Raw genomic sequence first — 18,171 nt, 5'->3', positions numbered from 1 at the left:
AAAAGGAGAAAAGATGGTCCAGAGAGTATGAAAGAGTGGAGGGTCGTTTTTTTTTGTTGTTTTTTTTTGTGTTTTTTTTTTTTTTTTTTTTTTAAATATGGGACAAGTTTCCAGAAATAAGAAGGAAGAAATCTAAGAGTATAGGAAATAAATATGTGCGGCTGTCCAGCCATTGACCTCTTCCCTTATGTAATTATACACACATCGTCTTCTAGTGCCCATGCATCCTCCACACACACACACAGTTCACGATCTTTAAAGGTGGCTGCGCCTACCCTGAGAACTCCTGGGAGAGAAAGGGGTCTTATTCCTACTCAGTGTAACGGAGCAAGCTGGTGTCCTTGACTGGAGCTGGCATCCATCTTATAAGAGTGGAACCTGACTTATGATGAAATGAACACTGTGAATGGAAGAATAAAGGAAGGAAACCAGTACTTCCTCACATCACTAAGCCCCTAGATCAATTAATTCTGAAGTCTGACCCAGAGTTAGACTTTTCAGTTATGTAAGTCTGTTGTTTAAGCCAGTTTGAATGTGGTTTTGTTATTTCCCTTATACAGGATCCTGACTAATAAAGGAATAAAGACTGATAAAGGAATGAACATAGAAAAAAAAAAAGTATGAAAATCAGAATAAAGAAATGATGGCTGACTGGAGGTCTTGGTGATGGCCTAAAACAATATGAAGTTCAGTGTGTGGAGTTGGCTGAAAATTTCCAAAATAGTTATTCCCACAATTCCTCATGGATACACAGACCTGAGACCTTCAAGGAGTCAGCCATGACCATGATTGCTTTGGCTTCTAAGGAAGTTCTAGTACAGGTGAAGAGGTTGCCATGGGATCCCTGAGGTAGTGAAAAGCAAGTAGAAGACGGATGACTAAACATAGGACTTCAGCATCTTAATACCTTGCTCTTTCCACTACTCCTCTTAATACAAACCAACTACCATGGACACATTTTAATTATTGGTAAACAGCTTTAAAAGAAAATTACTCCAAACATTTCACCGATAAGATGACCTTGACTGGTTTTCATTTATTTACTAACATGTATCAAAAGGGTGAGTGTTTGGTCACAGCACAACCTGCTTTTAACTCAGTCAAACTGATAAAGACGGCAGCACCTTCACTTTGGCAAATGGATATACCCGTAATCCCCATAATCACCCTTGTACAACTTCTGTTGTGACAAATGAAACACCACCCCTTTCTTAAAGTAATATTATTCCCTGAATGTGGAAGGAGTAAAAAGAAAGGAACAGAAGTTAGAAATCATGATTTTTGTGGGTTGATAGTACACATTAATTTTTTCATCTTATACCTTATTTTCTCACCTTCTGGGTTTTTGTCTTATTTCATCATGGGGTTTATAATTCTTGTTACCAAGAGAAAGGAATGGACAGAAGGAGCCCCTTATACTTCGAACTAAAAGATTTTGATAAACAGATTTTTCTGTCTGCATTGTCTCTGGTTTCCTCTTCCATTGTCAGTTTGCTGTCCCTCCTCTTCCCCTTTGCAACAATTTCAAGTTCACTCAATCCTTCAGATGTCAGTACGTTTCTCTCTTCCTTCCCTTCAGTGCCCCTGCAGCTCTGGAGAACTGTACCTGGGTGGGAAAACAAGGGCACCTGCAGTGACTCTGGCAACTGTGTGTGTACCCTTGATAATCTGGGGAGGATTTTTTTATTGACTTTCTGCAACTGAGAGCTACAAAAGTTGAAAGCAGGCAACACAGTGTGATCCTGTCTTTCTCTACAAGAGTTATTATGTGCAAGTATGTGAAAATTCAAATCTAGATTAAATCTGATATTTCTATTGTCTAATTAAACACCAGGCGATTTTTTTTCCCCCACAAACTTCCAGGCTTTTTATTACTTCTGTCCCAACCGCACCTTCTTCATTGTTTCTTCTGTCTTTGAAGCACTTTTCGGCACACAAGGCTTGAAATTTCTAACCAAGATATAATACAGAATATTATACTGGAATTGACAGAAAGGTGCATTTGTCAGGCTGTAGTCTCCTGTACACAACAAAAATGAAGTACTTAGGCAAAGAAAGCAAGTGACATAGATTTTGATAGAGATCGCTAGGTTGCAGAATTTCATTTGGACAAATGAGCATGCCACAGCTATTTTTAGTTAATTATTGTCTTAAAACTTCTGCAAAACATTTCATGGAATGTACTTTCAGAAATGTTCTGACTTACTGGATTCCTTTGCTTTTGAAGTAGTCTAAAGGCCTCCGTTTCTTCCCAGCAGGTCTTCCTTGACCATTCCAGTTCATCCAGATCTGAGCTTCTATCACCTTTCATCTATGCCATTCATTTTAAACATTTAAATTACCGTCATCCACCTATCCAAGCGGCTTGTCATATATTCTAAATAGACTAGGACTTTCTCAAGCACAATAACCATTTATATTTATTTTCCCACACCTCCAACTGTAACACATTGCACACTGCTGAGTACATAGTAGATGCTCACTGTATACTTGGAATGAGATGGGATTGAATGGTAAGGTTAAAACATTTCAGCAGCATTATCTTCCGTCATTATCACAAATAAACATCCATCAGGGAAATGTCTTTCATTAGAGCCAGGGCTAAGAAACTCCATTATATCAAGTGTCATAACTTCTGTTTCCCTACAATTTACATTTTATCCATGTTCTCATCCTATAGTGCTCCTCTGTTGAGGTACAAGGTTTGCATGGCATTTCCTGAAATTTGCCCCAATTCTTCAAAACACTGGGCAAATATTCTGCGTATTTACTTTGGAACTAATGTTTCTCTACAAATTGCTATTGAGGGCTGCATTTCATCAATCCCTCCAAAATGGAATTCCTGTGTGTTTATTTTAATGAGCTCTCTAGTTCCATTTCATCAGAACCACTCCCCTCTAATCTTGATTCCTACTGTTCACAAAGTTGTTGTTTTTCTGTCACTGATTTAACTAAGTCACCACTCTCATTATGACTTCTCAGGCCATAGCTCAAGTCCAGGCTCCTTTCATTAGAGCATATAGTGCTCCTTAATCTTAATCTTGGATGTCACCAATGCCAAAGCCGAGCCAGGCGCCTCTCCGATGCTTACTTGCTCCTTTAGGCACTTAGCTCACTTCTACCTGAAAACCTTCATCCAAGCAGCTCTTTATCCACTACAATTGTCCTGTCTAATAGTAGCCACATGTGGTTATTTAAATTTAAATTAATTAAGAGTAAATAAAATAAAAAAATTCAGCTCATCAGTTGCACTATGCACATTTCAAATACTCAACAGCTACCATGGCAAGTGGCTATCCTATTGGACAACACAGGTAAGGAGAACATTTTCATCACTGCAGAAAGTTCTAATGGATAGCATTGCAGTAGACAATCTCATTTCAGGAATGAGATGTACATTTGTACCCTCCTGTAGGCATCCTTTATGTTTTCCACTCTCAAAGAAGGAATGCTCCCTTGGTGTCTTCATTGGAGGAAAGACAGAACAGAAATTGAGGAAGGGATAAGTCATTTACTGAGCAGTTCCCATGTGCCAGGCAGTGTAAAAACACTCATTTAATGCTAACATTCTGGGAGATATGTATGAGTAAGCACTACTTTCAAGAGCAACAGTGTAGTAGAAAAGAATTTTAGTTCTTTCTACAAGGAATAGGGCCAAAGGTACTAACACAACTAGAATATAAAAGTGGCCTTTCTACAGATTGTTTAAATTTCACAAATTCTTTATTTTTACAACTAAGAGTTCATCTTATTTATTAGTTGTGCTTACAAAGATAGAGGTCAGGTTACAACATTGTACCTAAAGGTTCCTGGTACTGGTAATAGACACTCAACACATCAAACATTTGTGAACTTACTGTGTTCTGTCTTTATCTTTTCATGTCTCTCATTTCTGTCAGTCACCAAATGTCAAAGCATCTCTGACTGGTGAATCTCTCCCATACATCCAGTCTCTCTCTTGATAAACAAATTCCCTTATATCCTCAACCTCTTTACAGAGCACATTGTCTTAAAAAATTTTTGTTTTAAATTATGTCAATTACAATTGACATACAATATTATATTAGATTCAGATATATTGCATAGTGGCTATATAACTTACAAAGTGATACCCCGGATGAGTCTAGTACCCACCTAGATTTATCACATGTAGTTACTACAATATTATTGACTATATTCCCTATTCCGTACTTATATCCCCATGACTATTTTGTAACTGCCAATTTCTACTTCTTAATTCCTTCACCTTTTCACCCCATCCTCCCAACCCCCCTCCAATCTGGCAACCATCAGTTTGTCCTCTGGATCTATGAGTCTGTTTCTGTTTTGTTTGTTTTTTAGATTCCACATGTAAGTGAAGTTATATGGTATTTGCCTTTCTCTGTCTGACTCATTTCACTTAGCATAATACTCTCTAGGTCCATCCATGTTATAGCAAGTGGTTAAGACTTCATTCTTTTTCATGGCCAAGTAATATTCTATTGTATATATGTAATAATCTTCTCTATCCAATCATCTATGGATGGACATTTAGGGTGCTTCCATATCTTGGTTATTGTAAATAGTGCAGCAGTGAACATAGGGGTACATATATCTTTTCCAATTAGTGTTTTGGATTTCTTCAGATAAATACCCAAAAGTGGGATTGCTGGGTTATACAGTAATTCTATTTTTCATTTTTTGAGGAATCTCCATACTATTTTCCACAGTGACTGCACCAATTTGCAATCGCACCAACACTTGTTATTTGATTTATTGATGACAGTCATTCTGTAAGGTGATATCTCATTGTTGTTTTAATTTGCATTTCTCTGATGATTAATGATGTTGAGCATCTTTTCATATATCTATTGGCCATGTGTACGTCCTCCTTGGAGAAATGTCTATTCAGGTCCCTGCTTATTTTTTAATTGGATTGTTTGGTTTTTTTGGTGTTGAGCTGTATAAGTTCTTTGTAAATTTTGGATGTTAACCCTTAATCAAAAGTATCATTGGCAAATATCTTCTCCCATTCAAGAGGCTGTCTTTTCATTTTATTGGGTTTCCCTTGCAAAAACTTTAGTTTGATGTAGTCCCATTTTTTAATTTTTTATTTTGTTTCCCTCACCTGAGGAGATAGATCAGAAAAAAATATTACTAAGAGTAATGTCAAAGAGTTTACTGCTTATGTTTCCTTCTAGGAGTTTCATAGTTTTGGGTCTTAGATTTAAGCCTTTAATCCTTTTTGAGTTTATTTTTATATATGGTGTAAGAAAGTGGTCTATTAATAGTTTTTTTGAGTTGCTTTTTTTTTTTTTTGGCATGCCTCTGTCCAGTTTTCCCAACACCATTTATTGAAGAGACTCTATTCACCCCATTGTATAGTCTCACCTCCTTTGTTAGAGATTAATTGACTATATAGGCGTGGGTTTATTTCTGGGCTCTCTATTCTGTTCCATTGATCTGTGTGTCTATTTCTATGCTAGTGCTAGTACCATGCTGTTTTGATTACTATAGACGTGTAGTATAGTTTGATATCAGGTAGCGTGATACCTCAAATTTTGTTCTTCTTTCTCAGGATTGCTATGGCTATTCAGGGTCTTTTGTAGTTCCATGTGAATTTTAAGATTATTTGTTCTAGCTCTGTGAAAAATGCCATTGGTATTTTGATGGCATTGAATTGAATCTATAGATTGCTTTGGATAGTATGGATAGTTTAACAGTGCTAATTCTTCCTATCCATGAGCACGGTATATGATTCCATTTACAGAGGTACCTCGGTTTTCGAACGTAATCCGTTCTGGAAGTCCGTTCGAGTTCTGAAACGTTCGAATACCGAGGCATAGTTTCCCCATAGAAAGTAATGCAAAATGGATTAATCCGTTCCAGACCTTTAAAATCAACCCCTAAAACTGCACATTTAGCATGAATTTTACTATCTAATTGTACTGTAGATCCGTAAAATTTACAGCTTTCGTAAACCAAAATGTTCGTCAACAGAGATGTTTGAAAACCGAGGTACTACTGTATTTCTATCTTCTTCAGTTTCTTTCTTCAGTGACTTACAGTTTTCTGAGTATAGGCATTTTGTTTCCTTTTTTCAGTTTATACCTAGGTTGTGTTTTTTTATGCTATTGTAAATGGAAGTTTTTTTGTTTTTGTTTTGTTTTTTAACAGGACTTTATTGGAGAACAGTGTGTATTTCCAGGACTTTTTATTGGGGAACAGTGGTGTGTTTTTCCCAGGACTCTCATCAGCTCCATCCAAGTCAAGTTCTTGTCCTTTCAATTTTAGTTGTGAAGGGCGCAGCTCAGCTCAAGGTCCAGTTGCCATTGTTAGTTGCAGGGGGAGCATCTAACCATCCCTTGTGTGAGTCAAACCGGCAACCTTGTGGTTGAGAGCCTGCATTCCAACCAACTGAGCCATCCGGAACTCAGCGGTAGCTCAGCTCAAGGTGCCATGTTCAATCTTATTTGCAGGGGGTGCAGCCCACCATCCCTTATGGGAATCAAACCGGCAACCTTGTGGTTGAGAGCATGCGCTCCAACTGAGCCACCTGTCTGCCCTGGAGTTGTTGTTTTTAATTTCTCTTTCTGACAGTTCATTCTTGATGTGTAAAAATGCAACCAATTTCTGACTATTAATTTTGTATCCTGATACTTTACTGAATTCAATTATGTTCTAATGGTATTTTGGTGGAATCATTAGAGTTCTTTCTATATAGTATTATGTCATCTGCAAATGATGAGTTTTACTCCTTCCTTTCTAATTCAGATGCCTTTATTTCTTTGTCTTGTCCAATTGCTGGGGCTAGGACTTCCAATATTTTGTTGAATAAAAGTGTTGAAAGTGGACATCCTTGTCTTGTTCCTGATTTTAAGGAGAACACTTTTAGCTTTTCCCTGTTGGGTATGATGATAGCTGTGGGTTTGTGATATACATTGTTTATTAATATTATGTTCAAGTTCCCTCTATTGCCATTTTGCTGAGGTTTTTTTTTATTATCATAAATTGATGTTAGAGTTTTTCAATTGCTTTCTTTGCATCTATTGATATGATCACATAATTCTTATCCTTCATTTTGTTTATGTGATATATAAAATTAATTGATTTGCAGATATTGAACCAACTTTTCACCCCAAGAATAAATATCACTTGATCATGGTTTATAATCTTTTCAGTGTATTGCTGAATTCGGTTTGCTAATATTTTATTGAGGAATTTTGCATCTATGTTCTTCAGGGATATTAGTCTATAATTCTTTTTCTTATACTCTCTTTTGTTTTGGAATCAGGGTGATACTGGACTCATAAAAGGAGCTTGGGAGCCTTTCCTACTCTTGAATTGTTTGGAATAGTCTGAGAAGGATAGGTGTTACTTCTCTGAATGTTTGGTAAAATTTATCTGTCACTTGGTCCAGAACTTTTCTTTGTTGGGAGTTTTCAGATTACTGATTTGATTTTGTTAGCTGTTATTGGTCTGTTCACATTTTCTGTTTCTTCACGACTCAGTTTTGGAAGATTGTATGTTTCTAGGAATTTATCTTTTTCTTCCAAATTGTCCAATTTGTTGGCATATAATTGTTCATAGTATTTTCTTAGAATACTTCGTATTTCCATAGTGTCAGTTATCACTTCTTTTTTATTTCTGATTTTATTTACTTGGGTCCTCTTTCTGTTTTTCTTTTCTTTTCTTTCTTTCGTTTTTTTTTTTTTTTTAAGATTTTATTGGGGAAGGGGAAGAGGACTTTTTTTTTTATTGGGGAACAGTGTGTACTTCCAGGACTTTTTCCAAGTCAAGTTGTTGTCCTTTCAATCTTAGTTGTGGGGGGTGCCGTTCAGGTTCAAGTTGCTGTTCTTTCAGTCTTAGTTGTGGAGGGTGCAGCTCAGCTCCAGGTCCAGTTGCCGTTGTTAGTTGCAGGGGGCACAGCCCACCATCCCTTGCAGGAGTCGAACCGGCAACCTTATGGTTGAGAGGATGCACTCCAACCAACTGAGCCATCTGGGAGCTCAGCGGCAGCTCAGCTTAAGGTGCCGTGTTCAATCTTAGTTGCAGGGGACGTAGCCCTCCATCCTTTGCGGGACTCAAGTTGTTGAACCGGCAACATGTGGTTGAGAGCCCACTGGCCCATGTACGAATTGAACCTGCAGCTTTCAGAGTTAGGAGCATGGAGCTCCAACCACCTGAGCCACCAGGCCGGCCCTTCTTTCTTTTTCTTTTTCTTTTTCTTTTTCTTTTTTAACATACCTAACTTGGGTTTTTCCACTTTTTCTTTCTTTCTTTCTTTTTTTTTTTTAATTTTTATTGGGGAATATTGCAGAACAGTGTGTTTCTCCAGGGCTCATCAGCTCCAAGTCGTTGTCCTTCAATCTAGTTGTGGAGGGAGCAGCTCAGCTCCAAGTCCAGTCGCCATTTTCAATCTTTAGTTGCCAGGGGGCACAGCCCACCATCCCACGCGGGAATTGAACCTTGAACCAGCAACCTTGTTGAGAGCTTGCGCTCTAACCAACTGAGCCATCCGGCCGCCCCTCCAGCAGCTCAGCAGCAGCTCGTTGTCTTCAATCTAGTTGTGGAGGGCGCAGCTCACTGGCCCATGTGGGAATCGAACCAGCAACCCTATTGTTGAGTGCTTGCGCTCTAACCAACTGAGCCATCCGGCTGCCCCTGTCTCTTTTTTTCTTGATGAGTCTGGTTAAATGTTTATCAATTTTGTTCATCTTTTCAAATAACCAGCTCTTTATTTCATTGATGTTTTGTACTGTTTTTTTAGACTCTATTTTATTTCTGCTCTGATCTTTATTCTTTCCCTCCTTCTCTCTGGGCTTTGTTTGTTGTTTGTTTTCTAGCTCCTTCAGGCGTAAGGTTAGATTGTTTGAAATTTTCTAGTTTCTTGAGGTTGACCTGTACTGCTATGAATTTCCCTATTGGAACTGCTTTGTTGTGTCCCATAGATTTTAGGTCGTTGTGTTTTCAATTTCATTTGTCCCTATGTATCTTTGGATTTCTTCTTTGATCTTGTTGTTGACCCATTCATTACTTAGTAACATGTTATTTAGCCTCCATTTGTTTGTGTGCTTTTCAGTTTTGTTCTTTTTTATTTATTTGGCAGTTGATTTGTTTGAATCAAGATCCAAAGTCCATACACTGCATTTGTTTCTTTTTACCTTTATATATATATATATATATATATATATATACACACACACACACACATATATATGTATATATGTACATATATGTACATATACATACATATATACATATATACACATATATACACATTTCAATTTTTTAAAATTTTCATTGGGGTATACTGGGGAACAGTGTTTTTCCAGGACCCAGCAGCTCCATGTCGTTTTTTTCCTTCAATCTACTTGTGTGGGGGGTGCAGCTTAGCTTCAAGTCAAGTTGTTGTTGTTTTTTCAATGTTGTTGTGGAGGGTGCAGCTCACTGGCCCATGTGGGAATCGAACCGGCAATCTTGGTGTTATGAGCACTGTGCTCTAACCACTGAGCCAAACGGCCGCCCACTTGCGGCTCAGCTCCAAGCTCAAACTGTTGTTTCTCACTGGCCCATGTGGGAATCAAACCGGTGACCTTGGTGTTATGAGCACTGAGCTCTAACCACTGAGACAACTGGCCACCCCCAGTTTTGTTCTTGTAATTGATTTCTATGTTCATATCATTGTGACTGGAGAAGATGGTTGATATGATTTCAATCTCCTTAAATTTATTGAGACTTGCTTTGTGACCTAACATGAAATACTAGAAAATGTTCTATGTGCACTTGAAAAGAATGCATATTCTGCTTCTTTGGGGTAAAGTGCTCTAAAAATAGCAATTAAATCCATCTGGCCTAAAGTGTCACTTAAGACCAATTTCCTTGTTCAGTTTTTGTCTGGATGATCTATCCATTGATGTTGATGGGGGTGTTAAAGTCTCCTACAATTACTGTATTACTGTCAATATCTCCCTTTACGTCCATCAATATTTGCTTTATATATTTAGGTGCTCCTACATTGGGTGTGTAAATATTTACAAGTGTTATGTCCTCTTGTTGGACTGATCCCTTTATTATTATGAAATGTCCTTCTTTGTCTCTTACAGATTTTGTTTTAAAGTCTATTTTGTCTGATATAAGTATTGCTACCCAGCTTTTTAATTATTTTTTTCCATTCATATGAAATATATTTCTCCGTTCCTCTCAGTCTGTGTGTGTCTTTCAACCTGGAGTGGGTAGAGAGCATGTGTGTGGGTCTCATTTTCTTATTCATTCAGCCACCCTGTCTTTTGATTGGAGCATTTAATCCATTTACATTTAAAGTGATTATTGATAGGTATGTAGTTATTACCATGATACTATTCATATTTAGGATATTCCCCCAACCCCTTCTTTTTCTTAGAGAAGTCCCTTTAACATTTCTTGTAGTACTGGTTTGCTGGTGATGAATTCCTTTCGCTTTTTCTTATCTGGAAAGCTCTTTATCTTTCATTCAATTTTAAATGATAGCCTTGCTTGGTAGTCTTGTTTGTAGTTCCTTGCTTTTCATCACTTTGAATATTTCATGCTAATCCCTTCTGACTTGCAAAGTTTCTGTTGAGAAATCATTTGACAGTCATATGGGAGCTCCCTTGTAGGTAACTAACTGGTTTTTTCTTGCCGCTTTCAAGCTTCTCTCTTTATCTTTAACCTTTGGCATTTTAATTGTGATGTGTTTTGGTGTGGGCCTCTTTGGGTTCATCTTGTTTGGGACCCTGCACCTCCTCTGCTTGCGTATCTATTTCTTTCACCAGGTTAGGGAAGTTTTCAGCCATTATTTCTTCAAATAGTTTTCCAGTCCCTTGCTCTCTCTCTCCTCTCCTTCTGGTGCGAATGTTGGTACACTTGATGTTGTCCCAGAGGTCCCTTATATTATCCTTCTTTAAAAAATTTTTTTGTTTTTGTTTTTGCTGTTCTGATTTGGTGTTTTCTGCTTTCTTGTCTTTCAAATTGCTGATTTGATCCTCTGCTTCATCTACTCTGCTGTTGATTCCTCCTGGTGTATTCTTCATTTGAGTTACTATATTCTTCATTTCTGACTAGTTCTTTTTTATGGTTTCTATGTTTTTTTATTTTCTCTAACTCTTTGTTGAAGTTGTCACTATGTTTATCTATTCTTCCCCTAAGTTCATTGAGCATCCTTATAACCAGTGTTCTGAACTCTGTATCTGGTAGATTGCTTGCCTCCAGTTTGTTTAATTCTTTTTCTGGAGTTCTGTCCTGTTTTTTCATTTGGGCCATGTTTCTTTGCCTCCTCATTTTGGAACCAAAGAACCCATCACCTGTCCCATGAAATATGCTTCTTCTTTCAAGCTCCTCATGGGTCTTGTGACAGGGTGAATTTCCTTCTCCATCCCCAGTGCTGTTCCCAAACCATTACTGTGCCACAACTCTGATCTTCTGAGGCTGCTGCCTTCCTGCAGTATCCCTTGCTATTATCAACTGACCTCTTTGCCATTCTCTCACATTTATTAAAGACTTAGCTCTACAGTCCTTTCCATCTTAAGCTCCAAAATCGTCCCTGAGAGACTCTTAAGGGTAGATGGATGAGCTATAACATTCCCTTAAACTCCGTTTATTGACATACTTCACTCCCAGCACCTTTATGTTTATTCTGCTTACCACCACTTAGAGAAGCTCCTCAGAGATGAGGAATTCTGATATTCTGCTATCTGATGACAATCTCCTATCTTTTCTGCTTCTACTTCTCTACTCCTTTGATTCTTATTTTTCTAGCTCCTTTAGACTTCCAACACTTTGATCCTTCTATTTTCTCACTCACACAAGCTTCTTCTGTAGCTCTGCTTAGGCTTTAGTGATTAGCACTTTAGAGAGCCCTACTTTGGGCCTCCTGCTTCTGCATTCTGCTCAAGAGAGCTAAAACATGGTGCGCACATGGAGCCTACTCCACCCTCTCAAAACAACTATGCTTTGAGTACCCAGGACTCCAGAATTCCTTGCTCAAATGGCTCCCAGAGCCTATGTGGGGCTCTTCCTTGGGTCAGTCCTCCTGAGGGTGAACTGCACTATCGGTGCACACATCTCTTGGACTGAGGGGTGGTTTTTAGTAGGAGAGAGTGTGGTTGGAGCTTGGACTTACAGGTGGGGGTGCCCATGAACATGTGAGGGACCCCATGGGGCAAGAGGGGTCCAAGGCAGTCTTCCAACTGTACTGCTGTCCAGGTTACACAAATGTCAGAAGTAAGCCTCATCTATCGATTCAACCATCCTTCACTAAAATCCCAACTGCCCTGCTCCTAGTCCTTCTGCTATATCCAGCTTGAAAACCTTTGCCCAGGACCATATTAACCAGCCATCTTTCCTATTCTTATATCCACCTTACTGAACAGGGCTATGGGTTTTGATGCTGTTACATTAGTCTCTGATTTGAGCTGGACTATCAAGGCTTCAGGAAAATCCATCCATTTCCCACACCAGTTATTTTAAATTGTGACCAGCCGACCAAAATTTCTCCTTTCACTGACACTAGCTGACCTTGCTGCCTACATTACTCAGATATGAATTCCTTCAACTTCCCACCTACAAACATAGCTACACTGACAGTATCCTTTCGTCTTTACTCTTAACTAATATAAGATGTAGCTATTATGTCTGAAGTCAATTTCTCCGTCTGTACATGGGTCCTATCTGATCTCTTCCAGGACACCACTCCATGAAATATTATCTCTTTTAGTAGAATCTTGAATGTCTCACTTGTACTACCTCTTTATACACATATACATGCTTGAGTGCTTAAGTTTCTTCATTTAAATAAAACAAAACGAAAACTTCCTTGATCCTGGGTCCCTCACTAGAAACCACCCTCTATTTCTCTCCTTCCCTTCATTCCCAAGATTTTTCAGCGTGGTCTAGCCAGTCTTGCCATCCTTATAGCCTCTTTATCTCTCTTTTCCTCATCAACCCACATTAGGCTGGGTCCTGGCCTCTTAAGAACTGTCATTCTTTGGTACTTATCTACCTTGACTTTTTGTGATATTTGACAGTGTGGCTACTCCTTCCTTTTTTTATTCCCTCTTTTTTGGAACTTTTTTCTCCCTTAGCATCTGATAGTGATTACTCTTCTAATTCTCTGTCTTTAGCTGTATCTTCAAAACTTCTATCATCTGCTTTTTCATTCTATTCTTTAGAATTCCTTGGTGTTTCTCAAGATTCAGTTTTGTGCCCTCTTTTCTTCTCTTTTCATTTTGTACATTCTTCCTGGGGTGTCTGGTCTCCTTGAGTGGCTGCATACACTACCCATTGCTAAAGACGCCCAAATCTGTACCTCTAGTCCAAATCTCCAGAGTTTTAGACCCATATATCTAAAGCCTATTGCGTAGCTCCACTTGGATGTCAGTGGTCACCTCAAATCCAGTATGTCTAAAATTAAACTGACCACCTTCCTAACCCCCCAGAACTAAATCTGTCCTCCTCCTGTATTCCTTATCTCTGTGACAGCAAAGAGTATGCATTCAGTTGTCCAAGTCAAAACCCAGGAGACTTTCTGGATGTCTTCCAATCCATTCTTCAGATTGCCTTCAGAGTAAGCTTCCTAAACTGTAAATCTGATCATGGCACTCCCCTTCAGTAGCATGTCTCCCTTGACAAACTTATATTCAGGATCATGTACTGACTTCAGTGACTTCAGGATCAAGTTCAAGCTACTTAACATATACTCATAAGGCCCTTCTGGATCTGCCCTTTACTATTTTTCTGGCTTTGTCAATGCCACCCTTGCCCTCAAATCTATGCTCTAGGCATAATGAACTACTTCCAATCTCCCTAAAGTTGTTAAGCTCTCTTGAGGTCTTTGCAGTGTTTTCCCCTCTGCCTGAAACACCTTTCATCTCCCTTACCCGAGGAACAACATCTCTGTCATCTCTTACTTATTTTAGATCATATCTGGGCTCAGACTTCACCTTCTTCAGTAAGCCTTCTTTAACTACCTCCAGCTGTTTTCGGGTGTCTTCTGCTACAATACTCCTTAGAACCCTATAGTTACACTGACCAAAGCACTTATACTGAAGAGTATTCACCTATTTACTCAGCTGTGCCTCCAATAGACCTTGAACAGAGATTGGGTTTTAAAGATATTTGTAGACCCTGAACCTATCAGCATTTGTGGTATATGTATATTTTAACTATGATATGTTTATCCAAAATCCCACGTAGGTTATTTAACACTTTTCTTCTATTATCTACATGTCCAATTATACAAGTAGTTCCATCTGAGAGTGCTTATATAAAGCCCTGATTGGCAATTAGGGAGGATGATGTAGAGTGGATGCAATGGCATATGAGTATACTGGATATTCAAGCATCCTTAAGGTTGCTAATAGTTTTTGTTCTGAATGGACCGCTCAATTGGGAAATCAGACTCACGAGTAATACTCAACAATAATTGAGCACTTCAGTTTGGATATTTATAGCCCCCTAACAAAGGTAAGCATCTGGTATTTGAGTTACTAGTGTTCCAGACAGCAGTTTTTTCATTTAAGGGTTTTTCCTTTTGGCTTAGGATCAAATTGTTTTATGAACAGCATGTTCTAGAATTAAATGCCTTGGAGTAAATCAACATTTACCAGTAAACAGAGACACGTGTCCTTAGCTAAAATTCTTCCTTTTGTGTTCTTTAGTAGAATTAATATCCAGAAAGATCATTCTAGCTTGGTTTCTGAGTTTACAGGAAATATAATTAAGTATGATAAATGTATTTATACGTTTACCCAATCCCACCTTCTTTCTCTTAGTTTTAAAGAAAGACGTGTGTCCTAACCTGTGGTCTTCAGCTTTTGCTTCCTGTGAATGTCCCATTTGATGCCTCCACTTCCTTGCCAATCACTAATTCTTCCACATTATTCCTCTAAAAGGTCTCTGGGAAAGGTCCCTTTTCCTTTTTCCTTGTCCTTCCCAGTCCTTTTCTGACTATTTCTTCTCAGTCTCCTTTGCCGACTTCTGTTCTCTTCTTTGACCCATTCAAAAAAAGTTGGTGTCTCCATGATTCCATCCAGATCTCTAGCTGGAACTCTAGACTCATAGACATCTCAAATGCAACATGTTCAAAACTTGATCTTTCTCATGAATTCCCAGTCTCAGTTTACCATTCTTCATCTAGGATCCTAAGCCAGAAATCTGTCACACATACAAGTGATGAGCACCATCATCATCCCTAATATTTGTTAAGAGCCTATTAATGTGCCAGGCACCATACCAAGAGTTTATGAACATTTTCTTATTTAATTTGTTTCTTATTTAACAAGCCAAGAGGCAAGTATTATGAACCCAATTTTACTGGGCACAGAGAAGTACCGTATTTCCCTGAAAATAAGACCTAACCGGAAAATAAGCCCTAGCATGATTTTTCAGGATGACATTCCCTGAACATAAGCCCTATGCGACTTTTGTAGCAAAACTTAATATAAGACCCGGTCTTATTTTCGGGGAAACTGGGTAAAGAAGTTTGTTCAAGGTCCAGCTTGTGTGGGGCTGGGATTTAAACTCAGGTCTGATTACAGAGCCCATATTCTTACCTACTATATTATACTCATGTTGTAATTGCATTCCAAAAAAGGAAACCATTAGATTTCTTACCAACTGCACCACCTCTCTGATCTTCCAGTTTGCTTATAATGGGGAGAAACTAAGGTAAATACACTAGTTAAAGCATGCATATTGACATCACTTGTCTGGTTTATTATCTATACCACTCCCTGAAGGATTGCTACAAGGGCTGAGAAGGAGTGTCCCACTTGAGCTTTCATCCAGCTCTGAAAAACAGGCCATGTAGGCCTGGGCAGCTTTTAGTCACCCATTTCCAAAACAGTAAAACAACTGAAACTGGGACAACCTGATGGCTACCCTCTGCACCCAAGTCTCATTCTTTTTCAGAGCCCTTTAATGAACTGCTCTTAGGCAAACAGTAAACCACTTGAAAAAGTGTACTCCTAGGAAGTTGCAAAGATTTTCTTAAAGGCAAACAACCTACGGTTTCCTATAGCTAAGATTCAGCTGAGGCATTAAAAGAAAGGTTGCTATGCCACAAATGCTAGTTCTTTATTCCTTGGTGATTGCTCAGAAAAGAAACATTGACTTGTTACCATCATCTGTGACTATGCCTATATTGCAGATTAATAATACCAAAAACATGGCTCATTATAAAGGGATTTCACATGAAGTAAATTAGTTGATTCAGTCGTTTCTTCAGCAAATATTTACTGAGGTCCAATGATGAATAAAACATAGTTATTACACTCCAGGAGCTTAAAGACTCGTGAAGAAGAGACATAGAGATAGACTAGAATACCAGACAGCAGATCCTGTGTGAATAAAGTGATGAGGAATTCAGAGGACAGAGCAAGTAACTCTACCTTAGGGAAGTCTTTCCACATTTCTTAGTTTACACGTACACATGCTCACCTACACACACCCTTAGAATTTGATTCTCCTTTTTTCTATTCTTTGTATAAAATATATTATTATTATTATTATTATTATTATTATTAGCTATTAGTAAACAGCTAACAGAATTGACCTAGAGTATCATAGCTTTATTTTATTTCAACTAGCATTTGTGGAAGGTCTTCTAAGTGTATTCCAGGAAATGTTACTCACATGAACTACTTCTAACTTCTAAATTCTTTAAGTTCAATGTTTTAGGGTCCATGTCCACTGCTTACTTGCTCTATACAATCTGTATTAAATTTTTTTTAAACAAACAATACATCTCCTGAAGACTGTTTCATCTGTTTTAAATCTGTTGGGAAAACAGCACAAATTTATAAAATTAAGCAACAAACAACAAATTTATAAAAGTTGTTGAATGAATTAAAATCTGTGTAAATACTGAACACTAACCATAGATTGGTTGGAGATGTGCTAGGAAGGATGAATGTTCTGTCCCACACCCAGGTCAGGGGAGAAATGAAAACATTCTCCTTCTACTGGAATGTAAGTTCTTTGAGAACACGGGCCGTGTCTTAGTCATCTTTGTATTTCTTGGCAAACGTGGAAGAATGTGTCAGTGCACAGCATATATGTTGCAACTGCTGAATCAATGAGTATGGAAAAGTGATAAGAAATCTAAATTACTCTGTCCTGGAATGACTACTAATTCAGCTCAAGACACCAAGTAAATAAGGTTATAAAGTAACCAAGAGAAGGTGCTAAGACAATAAAGTTGTTGAAGAGAAGTAATTAAGTGAGTGATATGTCATAAAAATACTTTGAGTCACGGATAAATTATCTACAGAACATGCCAGTACACTTGGAAAGCAAAGTACTACAATTTGACTGCTCTTGCTTCCACCTGCTGGTACAGGAAAGTAATTTTTTCAGATCGGGCAGAAAACCTTTAGCAACTCTAGAAAAAAAGCTTTATGAAAACATTGAACTTTCAAAGTGCTCTTGCCAAGGTAACACAGTACACGTCCTATAAACAGCCCCTAACAAAAATGTACACCATGAACTCAACTACAAATATTTGGAGTACAGAGCAGGACTACCCCAAACATGGAGACATTCCAGTGGCTTTTGTTCTGAGTAGCCTCCAGTGGCTGATAAAGCCAAAATATTATCCATTTTTTCTCATTGTACAGTCCTTTTTTTGTACTCACAAAAGTTGCATTTAAATTTGATGACTAAAATGACTAATGCAACTATAATGATCTAATCTTAGCCTTATATAGTAAAAATATACTAGTTATTTTTGGAGACAGTGCCACATACAACCTCAGTTGTGTACAACTTCCTCTATCAGTAAGGCTTAAAAGGAGGAGAACTAATTATATTATACAAAGGCTACCTCAGGTTGAACGATGATTTACTTTCAACTCTTTCTTAAAATGCTAAAGAGAGAAAAAGGCCGTTTTATTTTAGATTTTGGTATGTAATAGAAACAAGTCCTTGTTTCCAAATTTTGTTGCAAGGAAATGAAAAGAGACTCTTTAGTCATCTTTTCCAAGAAATAGGAATAAAAATGAAAAAATGATAGAAAGAAACTGCTTAAGGTTATATGAAGAACTGGACGACACAAATATCTGTAATATTTCTCCTTTTGACAAAAAAAGATTTTAGAAAAAGTTCATACTATAAAATTACAAAGAATGAAAAAAAAAATCTCAGGTTCTGCAAAATAAGAAAAAGGTAATAATTTAA

General features: G+C 37.9%; 1 protein-coding gene across 7 annotated transcripts in view; it reads right to left on the bottom strand.

Moving 5' to 3' along the window:
* Nucleotides 1–18,171, bottom strand: part of NLN (neurolysin) — a 90,307-nt gene that overhangs the window by 56,002 nt on the left and 16,134 nt on the right. Inside the window, exon 1 of one of the 7 annotated variants that reach the window (XM_074328889.2) lies at nt 1,335–1,546. The exons of 4 other annotated variants lie outside the window; for them this stretch is intronic. In XM_074328889.2, coding sequence (XP_074184990.2) covers nt 1,335–1,462 — 128 coding nt within the window. In that variant the 5' untranslated portion in view covers nt 1,463–1,546. Of the gene's footprint in view, nt 1–1,334; nt 1,547–18,171 lie in introns of those variants that run through there. 2 more of the 7 variants (XM_074328887.2, XM_074328890.2) reach the window with 2 other exon arrangements.

The sequence above is a fragment of the Rhinolophus sinicus genome, chromosome 3 (genome assembly GCF_057876585.1).
Source record: "Rhinolophus sinicus isolate RSI-liver-muscle chromosome 3, RSI-T2T, whole genome shotgun sequence".
Classification (NCBI taxonomy): domain Eukaryota; kingdom Metazoa; phylum Chordata; class Mammalia; order Chiroptera; family Rhinolophidae; genus Rhinolophus; species Rhinolophus sinicus.
The sequence above is the reverse complement of the archived record's forward strand: the minus strand, read 5'-3'. Positions and strand labels throughout refer to the sequence as shown.